A 13,336-nucleotide genomic window follows, 5' to 3' on the forward strand; every position below is an offset into this window, starting at 1 on the left:
AAGGGAGCTGAAGTGTTTTGGGTTTCAAGGGACACCATATCAAAGATTTATAACCCATGCAAGGAAAGTGGAGAAACATCATTCACTAAGTCACTAAGTGGACAGAAAAGGGTATTTAGTGATTATGACAGATGATCATGGAACAGGATTGTGACAAGAATCCAATGTCTTATAGTGTTCAGATAAAATTAAAGCTACATCTTTTCCTTATGGGGATTGTTTCTCCCTATGTATATTGGTATCAACAAAATACTTTCACATTCAGAGTAGAAAATTGTTGATTGGAACTTCGTGAGCAGATTGTGCCGCAATGAGAAATGCCTTTGTTTCTGTGGTGTCCACCCCAAATCCTGCATCATTTCAGTGACAATCTCTTTCCTGTTTCATAATAAGACATGATGTGCTTCCTTTCCAGGGACTTTCTCAACATACTCTGTCAATCCTGTCTGACAAGACCCTCAACACAAAGCAGTATTCTGAAAGAGGCTGGAAAAGCATAGTGTAGGCAGTCTCTTTAGTAGATCTGTTACATTTTCTAAGTGTCCTACCAATTAATCTCAGTCTATGGTTAGCCTTCTGCACAACAGTTTCTATGTGTTCCTTCCAATTTAAGTTTTTCATAATTGTAATTCCTACATTTTTAGTTGAATTTATGGCCTTCAGATTTGACTGATTGACCCCGTAACCTAAGTTTAACGGATTCCTTTTAGCACCCATCTGGATGACCTCATACTTCCCATTATTTAGGGTCAATTGCCAGTTTTTGAACCATATAAATATCTGTGCTAATTGATTTTGCAATGTGTTTTGATCTTATGAAGTCTTTATTATTCAATAAATTGCAGTATCATCTGTAAACAACCTGAGACAGCTGATCAGATTGTCTCCTAAATCATGTATATAGACAAGGAACAGCAAAGGGCCAATAACACTACATTGCGGAATGCCAGAAATCACTTCTGTTTTACTCAATGACTTTCCATCAATTACTACGAACTGTGACCTCTCTGACAGCAAATCAAGAATTCAGTCACATAATTGAGACGATATTCCATAAGCAAGCAATTTCACTACAAGCCACTCACGTGGTACAGCGTCAAAAGCCTTCTGGAAATTTAGAAGTACAGAATCAATTTGACATCCCTTGTCAATGGCACTCAACAATTTTTTCACACAAGTAAAGAGCTAGTTCTGTTTTGCAAGAGCAATGCTTTTTAAATTTGTGTGGACAGTGTGTCAATACATCATTTCTTTTGAGGTAATTCATAATGTTTGAACCCAATACATGTTCTCAGATCCTGCTGCATATCGATGTTAATGATATGGTACTGTAATTTAGTGGAGTAGTCTTACTACCTTTCTTGAATACTGGTGTGACCAGTACAGCTTTCCAGTCTTTGTGTGCTGAACTTTCTTTGAGCATACAGTTGTAGATGATTGTTAAGTATGGATCTATAGCAGCAGCATATTCCAAAAGGAACCTACCTGGTATACAGTGTGGACTAGAAGACTTGCTTTTGCTAAGTGACTGAAGTTGCTTCACTGCTCCAAGGATATCTACTTCTACATTACTTGTGCTGGCAGCTGTTCTCGGTTCAAATTCTGAAATATTTACTTCATCTTCTTTGGTGAAAGAATTTTGTAAGGCTATGTTTAGTAACTTCACTTTGGCAGCACTGTCATCAATAGTGTTTCCATATTCTCTTGAACCTCTGTACATTGCTTAATAATGATATCTTCTACTCTCAATAATGTCTGCTATACTACAATGGGTAAGCTCTATGTATGTTGTAACTAATGTCAATTTTTTTTCTTTCATGAGGTCTTTTCTTTCTATTCTTTACCTAGATACCAAATTCTTTCACCACATATATGATGAGAAGATAACCCATTCATCTTGAACCTGAAAGTACTTGTATGAATGTATTCAGTATTGATTAATGGATTTGTCATTGGATTTGCAACCTCTTATGCCCTTACAAGAGACGTTGTGTGATTATGGTGAGAGTTGTGTGCATTTATGTGTATATTGTGTATTGTCTTATATATGAATATACAATGAAGAGCAAAACCAGAATTAGAGTGCTGTAAACTAGATTTAGGACTGATTCTGTTTCCATCCTCTTTGGTGAGACTAATGAAGCAATAATTTAAAACAGTTGTTATATTAGTACTGTGTATGTAATATTTTAATATTTGTTAAAGTACAGATTTCTGTTGTATACTGATGTTTCCACCTGCTGGTCCTGTATGGGTCATCATTTTCGTCTTATCGTTTACCTCTTGATGCTGCGAAAACACATCTTTGGTCCATTTTTTATTTATCCACTTGAACCCAAAACCTACACATTGGTTGTTGAGCCACCCTCAGTTTCTCAATTTCTTTTCATTAAATACTCATGTCTTACTACCCTAATTCAAAACTCAGAATATACAATTTTCTTTTGAGGCATGTAAGAAACATTGTTTTGACACTGTTTAGTTCATGACAGTCACTTCATGCTTTTATACTATCCAATTTACTTACCTCCTTTGCTGTTTAGGAAGTCATTGTCTCCAGCTGCTGCCAATCAATCTGTTTGACATTGTGGTTAATTTATTCTAATTTTTTTCATAACTTGATTGTATGTTTTTTTAGTCTAGTAATTAATTTGCAACCACTGTTTTGAAATTTACTCTAGAACATTTGTGTATTAATTGTTGAAATTTGTGGATGAAACAAGTGTGTTTTGTATTTGTTCCACAAACACTTATTTCTCCCTCACCTTCTAAGTTTAAACCTTTTGCTGCCGTGGACATACATACACATCCTGCACCTCCATATCCCATGTCCTGTGGACATGCATAACTTTTCTGGTTGGCTTTTCCTCTGGTGGTATTAAACATGTGTATTCATCCTGAGTAGCCATCCTCTCACTGCTGCAATATATGGGCTAAAATCAACTGTACACAATTTTTATCCAAGGTGTTTTTACCTCTGCAGACACTTAAAAATTTCTTGCACTTTTTTCCTGCATTTTATGTAGCACAATAACTATGATGTGTAACAAAAAGAAATTCAGTGCTTTATGTAATGAGTACATCAAACTGAAAGACATATGTACAAAAATAATTTTTTTTCAGCAAATAGTCTTCTTAAAGTTGTATGGTACATATTTCAAAGGTCTGGTGCATATTAAACAATATCGTGATGAAATATGCTGCACTTCCATGCAGCTTCTCTCTCTCTCTCTCTCTCTCTCTCTCTCTCTCTCTCTCTCTCTCTCTTTCTCTCTCCCTCCCTCCCTCTCTCTTTCTCTTTTCTGTTAATACTGATTGGTAAGTGTCCCAAACTAACCAACAACATTCAAGAACAGGGAACACGTCGTTTTGTATGCTACTTCTTCCACGTATAAATTAAATTTCCTTAAGATTCTCCATTGAATCTCAGCCTGGCATCTGCTTTTCTTGAAATTTGTTTCATGTGATCATTCCAGTTTGGGCCATGCCAAATAGTCACCTCTAGGAGGTTTTTGGTGTTTAATGTTTCCAGTGATTTTTTGCCAATAAGTCAATCAATCAATAATGGTTCTGTTTCTCTATTTACACCTTTGTATTACATTTATTTATATTCAGAGCCAACTGCCAGTTCCTGCTCCAATCATTGATCCACAGGAGGTGTTTCTGTAATTTGCTGCAGTCATCTATCATTGCAAACCCACTGCAGACAACAGTACCATCTGCAGGAAGCCTTATAGGTATTCTGACGTTAGCTGCTAGATCAACTATGTGTACTGTACTCTGTGATGGCCTCATAACACTTCCTTGAGGTACTTAAAAATATCTTTACATTTCTCAGTTCCATCCCATTAAGAATAATGTGTGAAATTCTGCCTCTTGGGAAATCCTGGCTCCAATTCCAAATCTGGTTCAATATTTGGTATTCTCTTATTTTATTAACCAAATGTCAGTGTGGAACTGCTAAATGCCTCCTGGATGTTAAGGAAGACAGTATGAACCGAGTGCCTTTGTCTGTGGTGCTCTGAATTTTATTCAGCAAACGAGTGATGTGTTGTTTCAAAATCCTATTTAAGGAATCCATATTGGTATTTATAGAGGATATTTTCATTCTCTAGAAATAACACAGTGTATGATCACAGCCTTTTTTTAATAATGCTACAACAAATTGACATCACCAGTGTAGGTCTGTAATTATGTGGATCAGTTCAATAACCCTTCCAAAAGTGGGAATGACCTGAGCATTTTTCTGACCACTTGGTACCCTTCATTCCTATAGTGAGAAGGAGAGAAAGTTCTCTGTAGAATCTGATAGGTATCTCATCTGGTCCAAATGCCTTTCTATTATTGAGCAATTTTAGTTGGTTTCCTGTACTGTGATCAATTATTTCCACATCTGCCATTTCAACAAATTGCGGTGATTATGAGGAGAAGGTCTATCATGATATTCCAAGGTGAATACAGAGTGAATGAATAGATGATTTCAATCTGTGTAGTTTCTTTACATAAGGTCAATACTTCTCAGAAATTTTAGTCAGTTCCCTTAGCAAAATTTTACTTTTACCATCCCACAAAATTTTGCTCTTCATGTACTGGTTCATGGTGTATTCTAACATCCCTCACAACCTGGCTTGCTGTGTACTGGTCTAATGCGTACTGTACTATCCTTCTGAATTTCATCCATTTTTGTTTTACATCTTGGTTACCTGAGCTGTATATTTGACATCAAATACTTAGCTATTTTGCAAGTTCCTATCATACTTGTTGAGCAAACATATTTCATAATTTTATCAACATTTCTTGTATCACCTGTAGATAGTGATGTTGTAACAGGCTTATGATCACTAACACCCTCCTCTACATTAACTGAAGTGACATGCTTGGGCCTGTTAGTTACTTTGAATTGCAAAATATTACCCTCACAAGTTAACTCTCTATGTGTTCAAAGCAATTAGGCACTAGTTTTGGTTGCATGACTGTCTCCTTCCATAGCTGAAAAGTATAAGTCCCCCAGCCCCTATTACATTGTCATGGTAGGGAAGCATATATTGCTCCAGTTTTTTCTGAAATGCTCTGCAATTTGACTCCTGAGTAAGATGATCTATTATAGCATGCAAGTACAGTGCTTGAAAATCTCAGGTGCTTATCTATAGCCAGATTATTTCAGATTTGGTTTCTGTTATAGCTTCACAGGTGTTATAGGGTTCTTTCGAGGAATCAGTGGTAGCATCTAGCCTATCATTTTGATATATAGGGTGAAGCAAAATTTTCATACTCGGGCTTCGCAGCATGGTGCCTCACATGCCTGCAATAAAAAAATGTCTCTCACAAAATGTCATCTGGTGAGTACATCTGGCAGAAAATGGACATTAAAGAGTGGCTGTCTGGCAGTGCTGTAATCACACGTATGCTAACTGCCGCTGTCAATGCATATTGCTGGTATAGCATAGTTGGTGCAGTCGATAACATTTGGGTTAGCATGCAGGAGGTCAAGGGTTCGTCCTGGATTAAGGTGCACATTTTTTTTTTTTATTTGCTAGCTTCATTCTGTAATATATGCCATTTCTTAGATCACATGTATCCTAAACTTACAACATTTTGTAATGCTGAACATAACAAATACATGGTTAGACAAATAAGAAATAGACAGTTAAAACAAATGACCTGTCATAGAACAGACTAACTACAAAACCAAAATTGATTTGGAGATGCTAAAGATGATAGCACAGTACAATAACACAACATCTACTTGTCATTTATACTACATGTAATATCAGTGTTCAGATGTCACACATTACCAACCAGTGACAATAATACTGTCCATGTTAATGATCACATGACTTTCAGAACAGAATTTATTGTCCTCAGATGAACAGATGCTCAAAGTGACCTCCATACACGTCTAAACATTGTGCAACCTGCCGGATCATACAGATCTGGACCCTTTGCAGCAAATCTGCATCAACAGTAACAACAGCAGCTTACACAGTTCTTCCACATTCGTCAACAGAGTAGAGTTCACGTGGTCCTTTAGGTGTCCCCACAGAAACAAATCCATGGGATTCATGTCAGGAGAAAGCAGTGCTTATACAACTGGACCTCTTCATTTGAGCCATTACCCTGGAGATGTTCTGTCCAAGCACGTTAATTCCAGAGTGTGGAAGTGCACCATCGTGTTTGAACCATATCCTCTGCCAAACATGTAGTGGAATATTTTCCAGCACATCAGACAGATAGTTTGAGAGGAATGCATGATACCTTACTCTCAAAGGTGCAGCTCCAGATGGCGAAACAAATTTTTATCTGGTTGGAGCATATTCACAAGCAGCAACAACAGCTTGGTTTTCTGATGCATCAGACCAGAAGCGTGTCCACATATTAATCATTTGTGTATGCCATGCATCTGCCACACTGGTTTAGAGGTTTAGAATGAGAAAATTCAATATGTGTATGGGTGTAAATTGGAGTCTCTCATGGGTGTCTGGTGGACAGAGCATACAATATAAACATGCCATTGGTCCTGCACACTATTCCACATAATACGCAAGCCCCTCCAACAGATAATTGTGAAATTTTCCGTTTTGAATTACCCTGTCTCCCTAATGGTAATAGACATGATGTTTCCACAAACCCATCAATACAATAATAATAATAATGTTGCATTGTGATACACACTAAACAGCATGTGGTTACCAGACTCAGTGTTGAAATGCATAATTAGTGGAACCACGGTGATACATACAAATAGTAACCAAGTTTGGACATTATTCTCAAAGCACATCGTTAGTCCTACTGGTAAGATAAAACCCTAACAAAATGCATCTGAATGAAACAAGATTATTAGTTGTTACTAATTTATGGAACCATTGGAGGAGGGTACAAAGAAAAAAGTTTTCGCATCTAGTCCTTGAAGTGGTGGGAATAAATTCACACCCATGATGTGGAAAGGGCTTCTTTCAAAGCTTACTAATCTTCCATTGCTTCGGTTGTAGTATGAAGTTGTAAATGTTTTCTAGAGGGCCCGCTGGCATTGCCGTTGACAATTCAGATGCCCGGTACCATACCACCTGGACTACATTTACCAAATAAAAACTTATTCTCCAACCCAGGATCGAACCATCGACCTCCTGCATGCTAACCAAAACTCTACAACAGAGATAATGTATGCTGTCAGAGGAAGCTACCATACATGTGGTTACGGTGTTACCAGATTGGCACTCTTTAACATCATTTTTCTGCCAGATGTACTCAGCAGATGAAATTTTGTGGGAGACAATTTTTTATGGCTGGTATGTGAGGAGTCGTGGTACGAAGCCCGAGTGCACAAATTTCACTTCACCCTGTGTATTCCAACCTGAACTTGTTGTTATTCATCTCTGATTTGAGCCAGTTTTCTGTTCCTAACACTATGGGGACATTTATTTCTTTACTAAGCAATACCATTTCTTGTGCATTGCCATGGATATTCCTGCAGTCTGCTAGTATGGTATTAACATTTTATCTTTATGATCTGCAAAGGCAAATATTCACCTCTCAAAGTAAGAAGGCTGATCCCCCTGTATTTTCAGCAGGCAACTCATTGCCCATAAGGAGGTATTTCTTTAACCTAAAAAACCTCTATTTTCATGGCACACATGCTCCAATATCCTAGTAGTCACACGCAGTACATAAATGAAATGAAATGAGTATATGGTATCATTGGCCGGGAGGCAATATTCAGGAAAGTTAGGCTGACAAGTGCAAGTCTTATTTCATTTGATGCCACATTGGGTGACTTGCGCACCAGTGATGAGGATAAAATAATGATGAGGACAACACAACACCCAGTCCTCGAGCAGTTAAAAATTTCCAACCCATCTGGGAATCGAACTTGTGCCCATTTGCATCAGAGGCGAGCATGTTACCACCCAGCTAAGCAGGTGGACATCCCCAATACTTATCATCTGTGACGTAATCTGTTATTTAATTGGAAGTAATATTTAAATGAGTTGTAGCTCCATCACGCAGGATGTGTGTGTTACATAAACAGCAAAAAATGTGTTGTAGCTGATCAGAGTATTGGATACAACAGTTTGCCCTATAATACTCACCAGACAGTCATGTGATCAAAATTTCTTGTTGCAACTACATGTCTTAAGGGGAACAACAGTGTGACAGACAAAAATATTGCTCAAATTCTGTATTTTTTTCTACAAGTTGGAATGCAGAAGAGAAATGGGGTTTGCTGCAATGAATAAAGCATACACAGAAGTATTTATTGCTTTATTTTTTTTTATTATTATTATTGAAACTGGGAGTGATTTTCCAAGTCAGCACTGAAAGGAGGTAGATCAAATGTTGGCTCTGTAACTCTGGTTGTGGTTACCTGTAACATGAAATTAACATATCACCCTGATCATTACAGATGTAATTTTAGTTCGTTGTAGAGATTTGGAAGGAAATTTGGCAAAACTGAAAATATTAGAAAAACAGTCCATTTTTGGGTCCCTTTTTTTGGCCAAAAATAAAAAAAAAAATACTAAATATCAACATAAAAAAGCAGCTGTGATGAACTAAACAAAATTAAATTTCCTTCAAGGGAGACAAAAAATTATTAAAATCAGATGAAAATTGTGAAGTGGGTGATGACAACCATGTTGAAAAATATGGTTTTGGGAAGAAGGTGTTTAAAGTTTGGCAAGTATTTATCATATAAAAAAGGGACAAATCTTGAAACTTATGGGATATCATTGACGCCTGGTCCATAATAACTATTGCTCCAGTGGATGGCCACTTTTTTGCTACTTTTACCACCTCATAGTATTCGTTTGCATCATCAAAGTCCTTTTTGGTGCTGAGCACATCACTGCTGATGTCTATTTTCACAGAAACAGCACATTTCACTGCCAATTCTGATTTAAAGGGGAATTCTGCAAATGCATTAATGCAGTATGGCCAGTATTGAATAGAAATGTGTCCACATTTGAAGCAATGTTTACAATTTCGCTTTGGCTCGATGTTATTTTTGGAGCATATCTCCAAATGAGACTATTGAAACTTTTCTTCATATTTTGAGTAAAAGCACCCAAACAATGATCCCACAAATCAGGTTTACTCAAATTGGTAAAAATAGGGAGTGTGGGTGCAAAATTGTCTGTCTAACCCCAGTGTGTCTCATGCACACTCAGCTTCAAATGCTAACAGTATCATTACTTTTTGGAGTTCATGCATAATATTTTGAGGAGTAATTCTTTCGACTGTCACTCTTAACCTGACACAAGGGTCATCATCATCAACATGAAGCCCAATCTCCTCTGGTTACATCCCCTCTCACTTCTACACGGCTCCTTAACATGATAATGAATTGCATCAAATGTGTGTACAGCAGAAGTCTGAAAAATAAATCACATTGCCATTTATCAGAGGGAGTTGGGAGTAACAGCAACTGAAATGGATGGATAACATATAGTGGTCAGTAGAAAAAGATGGCAGATGTCCCTCACTCTGATTTCTTACAGATAACTTGGCTTTGACACATCTCTGCACAGAGCACTGTTTATTTATTTATTTTTAGTTTATTTATTTGTTTGTCCTTGGGCCATTCAATACAACAGTATCAGGTGTGTTACATACATTACAGAAATAATATACAGCCCAGACACACTAATATGACCACCACCTGTGTTTGACATCACAATGCAGTAACCACATTCAGACAGCAGGTGACAACACTAGCAGTGGAGGTTATGTAAATGATGTCTGGGGGACATGGGAAACAGTGCATGTGACATAATAATTTACAAATGGAGGGATTTATTTGACATCCAAAAGGGCGTCATAATTGTCCAGGGGTGGAAGCATTTTCAAAATGGTTAAGTTTGTAAGCTATTTGTGTGCTGTCATGATTTAAGTATGCTGTACATGGGAAAATGGTGCTATCAAAAACTGGTGCCAAGCATTTCTTGTACACCATGGGCCATACAAGACAGGGGTAAATGCCAGGTGTGACATGTGCATGATCAAACAGATGTACTACTGTTGAGCCACTGACTTTTGAGATGAACCAAGGGGCTAGCAACTTTGCCAGCCCAATGACCGTTCAGAGAACGTTGCTGCATGTAGGATCCAGAAAGTGTACCTGTTTCATGTACCCATGCTGACTGTGATTCATCAGTGATGAAAGCTGCAATTTTGCAGACCTCTAGTGCAACTGGTAATCTGCTGATTAGGGACTGGTGGCCTCTTCAGATGAATCTTTCTTAATGCTCCATAGGACAAATCACCATTGGCATGAGTAATTTGAAACATATGAAAGAAATGATGTCCAGGCTACAGGAAAGAACATTATAGTGTGAAGAATGTTTTTATGGCAGTCCCTGGGTTATCTCATCTTTCTGAAAGGCACAATGGATGAACGTATATAAGCATCTATCCTTGGGGACCATATCAACCCCTAGATGCAGTTTGTTTTTTCTCGGCACAATGGCACCTACCAGCATGATGATACAACATGTCGCCCAGCTCGCAAATGTACTTCCATAGTTCAAAAAACACCATGATGTGTTTTCTGAACTCACATGACCACCTAACTCTCTAGTTTTGAGCTCAATTGAGAATCTGCACCATTTTGAACAGTAGGCTTCAGCAAATTATTTCCAAACCTTAAATATGTATATTTAAAAGTGCAAGATACATTACCTCACTATCAAAACATTTCTTCAATGACTCAGGAGTTTCTAGCATAAACATTCCTTTGTGCAATAATAATGATTTTTATATCAAGCTATAAGAAAGTATCACTCAGTTTGGTCACAAATTATGTGTAACACTTTAAAAAAGTGTAGTCATGTAGCTGTACAGCACTTCACACTGCTTTTTTATTGTTTTCTTAACACATTAGGTTTAACATGGATTGCAGCATAAAATGATTTTGATTTAGCTCTTCAGGCTCCCCTTTTTTATTCAATTTGTTGCTCAGTTTCAGTTACTCCTCCATTTTTTTCTTAGCTCTTCTTTGCAAAGTGTTTGATTTAGAACATTACTCTCAGAATCCTGCCCTCTCATGTATATATTGTGTTGAGTATGTGTGTGTGTGTGTGTGTGTGTGTGTGTGTGTGTGTGTGTGTGTGTGTGTGTGTGTGTGAGTGTTTAATGCATGTTGTAAGCAACTGTTATCTAAGTTTCAGTGGATTAAGTTACTAACTAGATAGTTAATGTACCAAAATATGTATGTAATTGAGGTCATTGTTCTTAAATATTCTAAATTTGATGTACATGTGTATATTTTCTTTTTTTCTGACCTACTGTTACAAATGTAAAGCAATGCTTTTGCTCTTCAAAGCAATTAGAGGAGAATTTTTTTTCTTGTATGGCTTGGAAGGTTTGTTGGATAAGTGTCAAACTATAAGTCCAAAGGTCCAGTGATGACAGTTCTGAAATCTTTCTATCAGTTATTTCATTTCTCACCCTTGACAGTGATTCAGATATATTAAAAATTCGAAATGACATCATAATCTGGAACCTCATTGGACTGCAGGTCATCATAAGATCAGATTGAGAATGAGTTCTAAACTTCGAAGAAGTCCTAAGGCATACTACCCGTAATTTATTTCTAACCAACTCTTGATTGGAGGGGAGGAGGGGAGCTTTACCATATTTCTTATCGATAAAAGAAAAGAAAAGTCTTACTTGGGTAATTCTTTTCTGATACTGTTTTAAATATCTTGTGTACTCTGTCTTGGAACAGAAATTCCTTTCACTAATCCATTTATCTATTACAAATTGATGACTGTGGGGAGACTATCTTTTCACACAAGTCAGTTATTAATTGACAGCATTAAATCATTTCACACAGTGATTAACATTTTGTATTTATGATTCCTTCAACAGAGAATTCCAGTGGTAATAAAAGGGAAGTAAAAAGAAATGCATTGAATAAAATGTATATAAATATAATATGCTGTCAGGGGATATTGTTGTAGCTTGCTGGATTAATCAGGTCCAAAATGATACAGTCTAACTCATCACTGGCCAAACTGCATCATTCCAAAAAGTAGCCCCTTCTCTGGAGTTAATTAGCACTGTTTATGAGAATTTTTATTTTCATAGTGTCTAGCAGTAAATATCATGCAGATCTGAATCAACATGTCATACAATATGATGCGTGGTTGGGAAGTTTGTTTTGAGGTAAAGTTATTCTTTCATGTCAGCCAGAGGTGGAATGGTCAGGACAGAGTAAACATTATGACCGACAAAGTAAGCGGATACACACAAGACACAAAGTGAAAAATCTTGTCGGCAGGTTCGAATCCTGCCTCGGGCATGGATGTGTGTGGTGTCCTTAGGTTAGTTAGGTTTAAGTAGTTCTAAGTTATAGGGGACTGATGACCACAGCAGTTGAGTCCTATAGGTTTTTTTTTTATCTTAAAGTACGATTTCAGTGTGTTACTGTTGGTATCTAATAAGAACCATAGCAATTAGTAAATATGCCAAACATTTCTTACTACCTCATTTTGAAATGTTTCGTTTTGCAACATGTGTAGATATTTCTGAAAACATTTATTTTTGTGCTATAGTTAGGATCAATAAATGTATTTTTAAGTTCACTTGTAAATTTAAGCATCATAGCAATTATTTTTTTATTGTTAGGTTGAAGAAGAAGGTGTAGCATCTATGCAAGAAGTTGTAAATTTGGAGGAGGAAAATGAAGGGGAACAATCAGCTTCCTCAAAGGTAAGTTAGAAGTTAATTTTCATATTATTAGAAAATGAAATCTTTTTTTAAAAACACAGCATGGGATAATGATAACATTATAAAAGGGAAATGTGCTAGTCACAGTGTCGTTTAGATACTGAGTAGCAGAGAGGCTCAACAAGAAGACTGTCTTTTTGTAGTGTCTATTTGTGATACATCATCTCCACTGCATGGTGAGTAGCAACTTTCCTCTTTGTTACATTAACATGAAATCTTGGCTAGATCACTTTAGTGCATAAATGTAACAGTTGCAATTGGGGAACTGCAGGACAGCAATTGTAATAATTGTGAATCCTGTAGACAGTAGATATTTGCTTGAGACTTTTTGTCAAGTTGACAAAAATGTTCTTTGTTATAATGGTAAAATTTGAAAGAAATTTATCACATATAATGCTACAAAAAAAGATTATAAGCTGGTTAATCTTTGATGAGACAAGGAATTAGTGATCCTCACAGGAGTCTTTTGACAACTGAATAACATGATGATCCTATATGAAAAATGTTTCTGCTCCAGTTCTGGTGTGAAGTTATTAAGTTTCATAGTGATAACTAACTCACAGCAAACAAACACTGTACCATAGTAAAATATGCTTTGTTGGACATACTG

The 13,336-nt window shown here is 36.8% G+C and overlaps 1 protein-coding gene across 1 annotated transcript in view; it reads left to right on the plus strand.

Moving 5' to 3' along the window:
- LOC126298111 (uncharacterized) overlaps positions 1-13,173 on the plus strand; it is a 318,107-nt gene extending 304,934 nt beyond the window's left edge. Inside the window, exons 9-10 of the mRNA XM_049989432.1 lie at positions 12,625-12,708; positions 13,030-13,173. Coding sequence (XP_049845389.1) covers positions 12,625-12,708; positions 13,030-13,173 — 228 coding nt within the window. The remainder of the gene's footprint in view (positions 1-12,624; positions 12,709-13,029) is intronic.
- Positions 13,174-13,336: the final 163 nt, after the last annotated feature.

Source organism: Schistocerca gregaria, chromosome X (assembly GCF_023897955.1).
Source record: "Schistocerca gregaria isolate iqSchGreg1 chromosome X, iqSchGreg1.2, whole genome shotgun sequence".
NCBI lineage: Eukaryota > Metazoa > Arthropoda > Insecta > Orthoptera > Acrididae > Schistocerca > Schistocerca gregaria.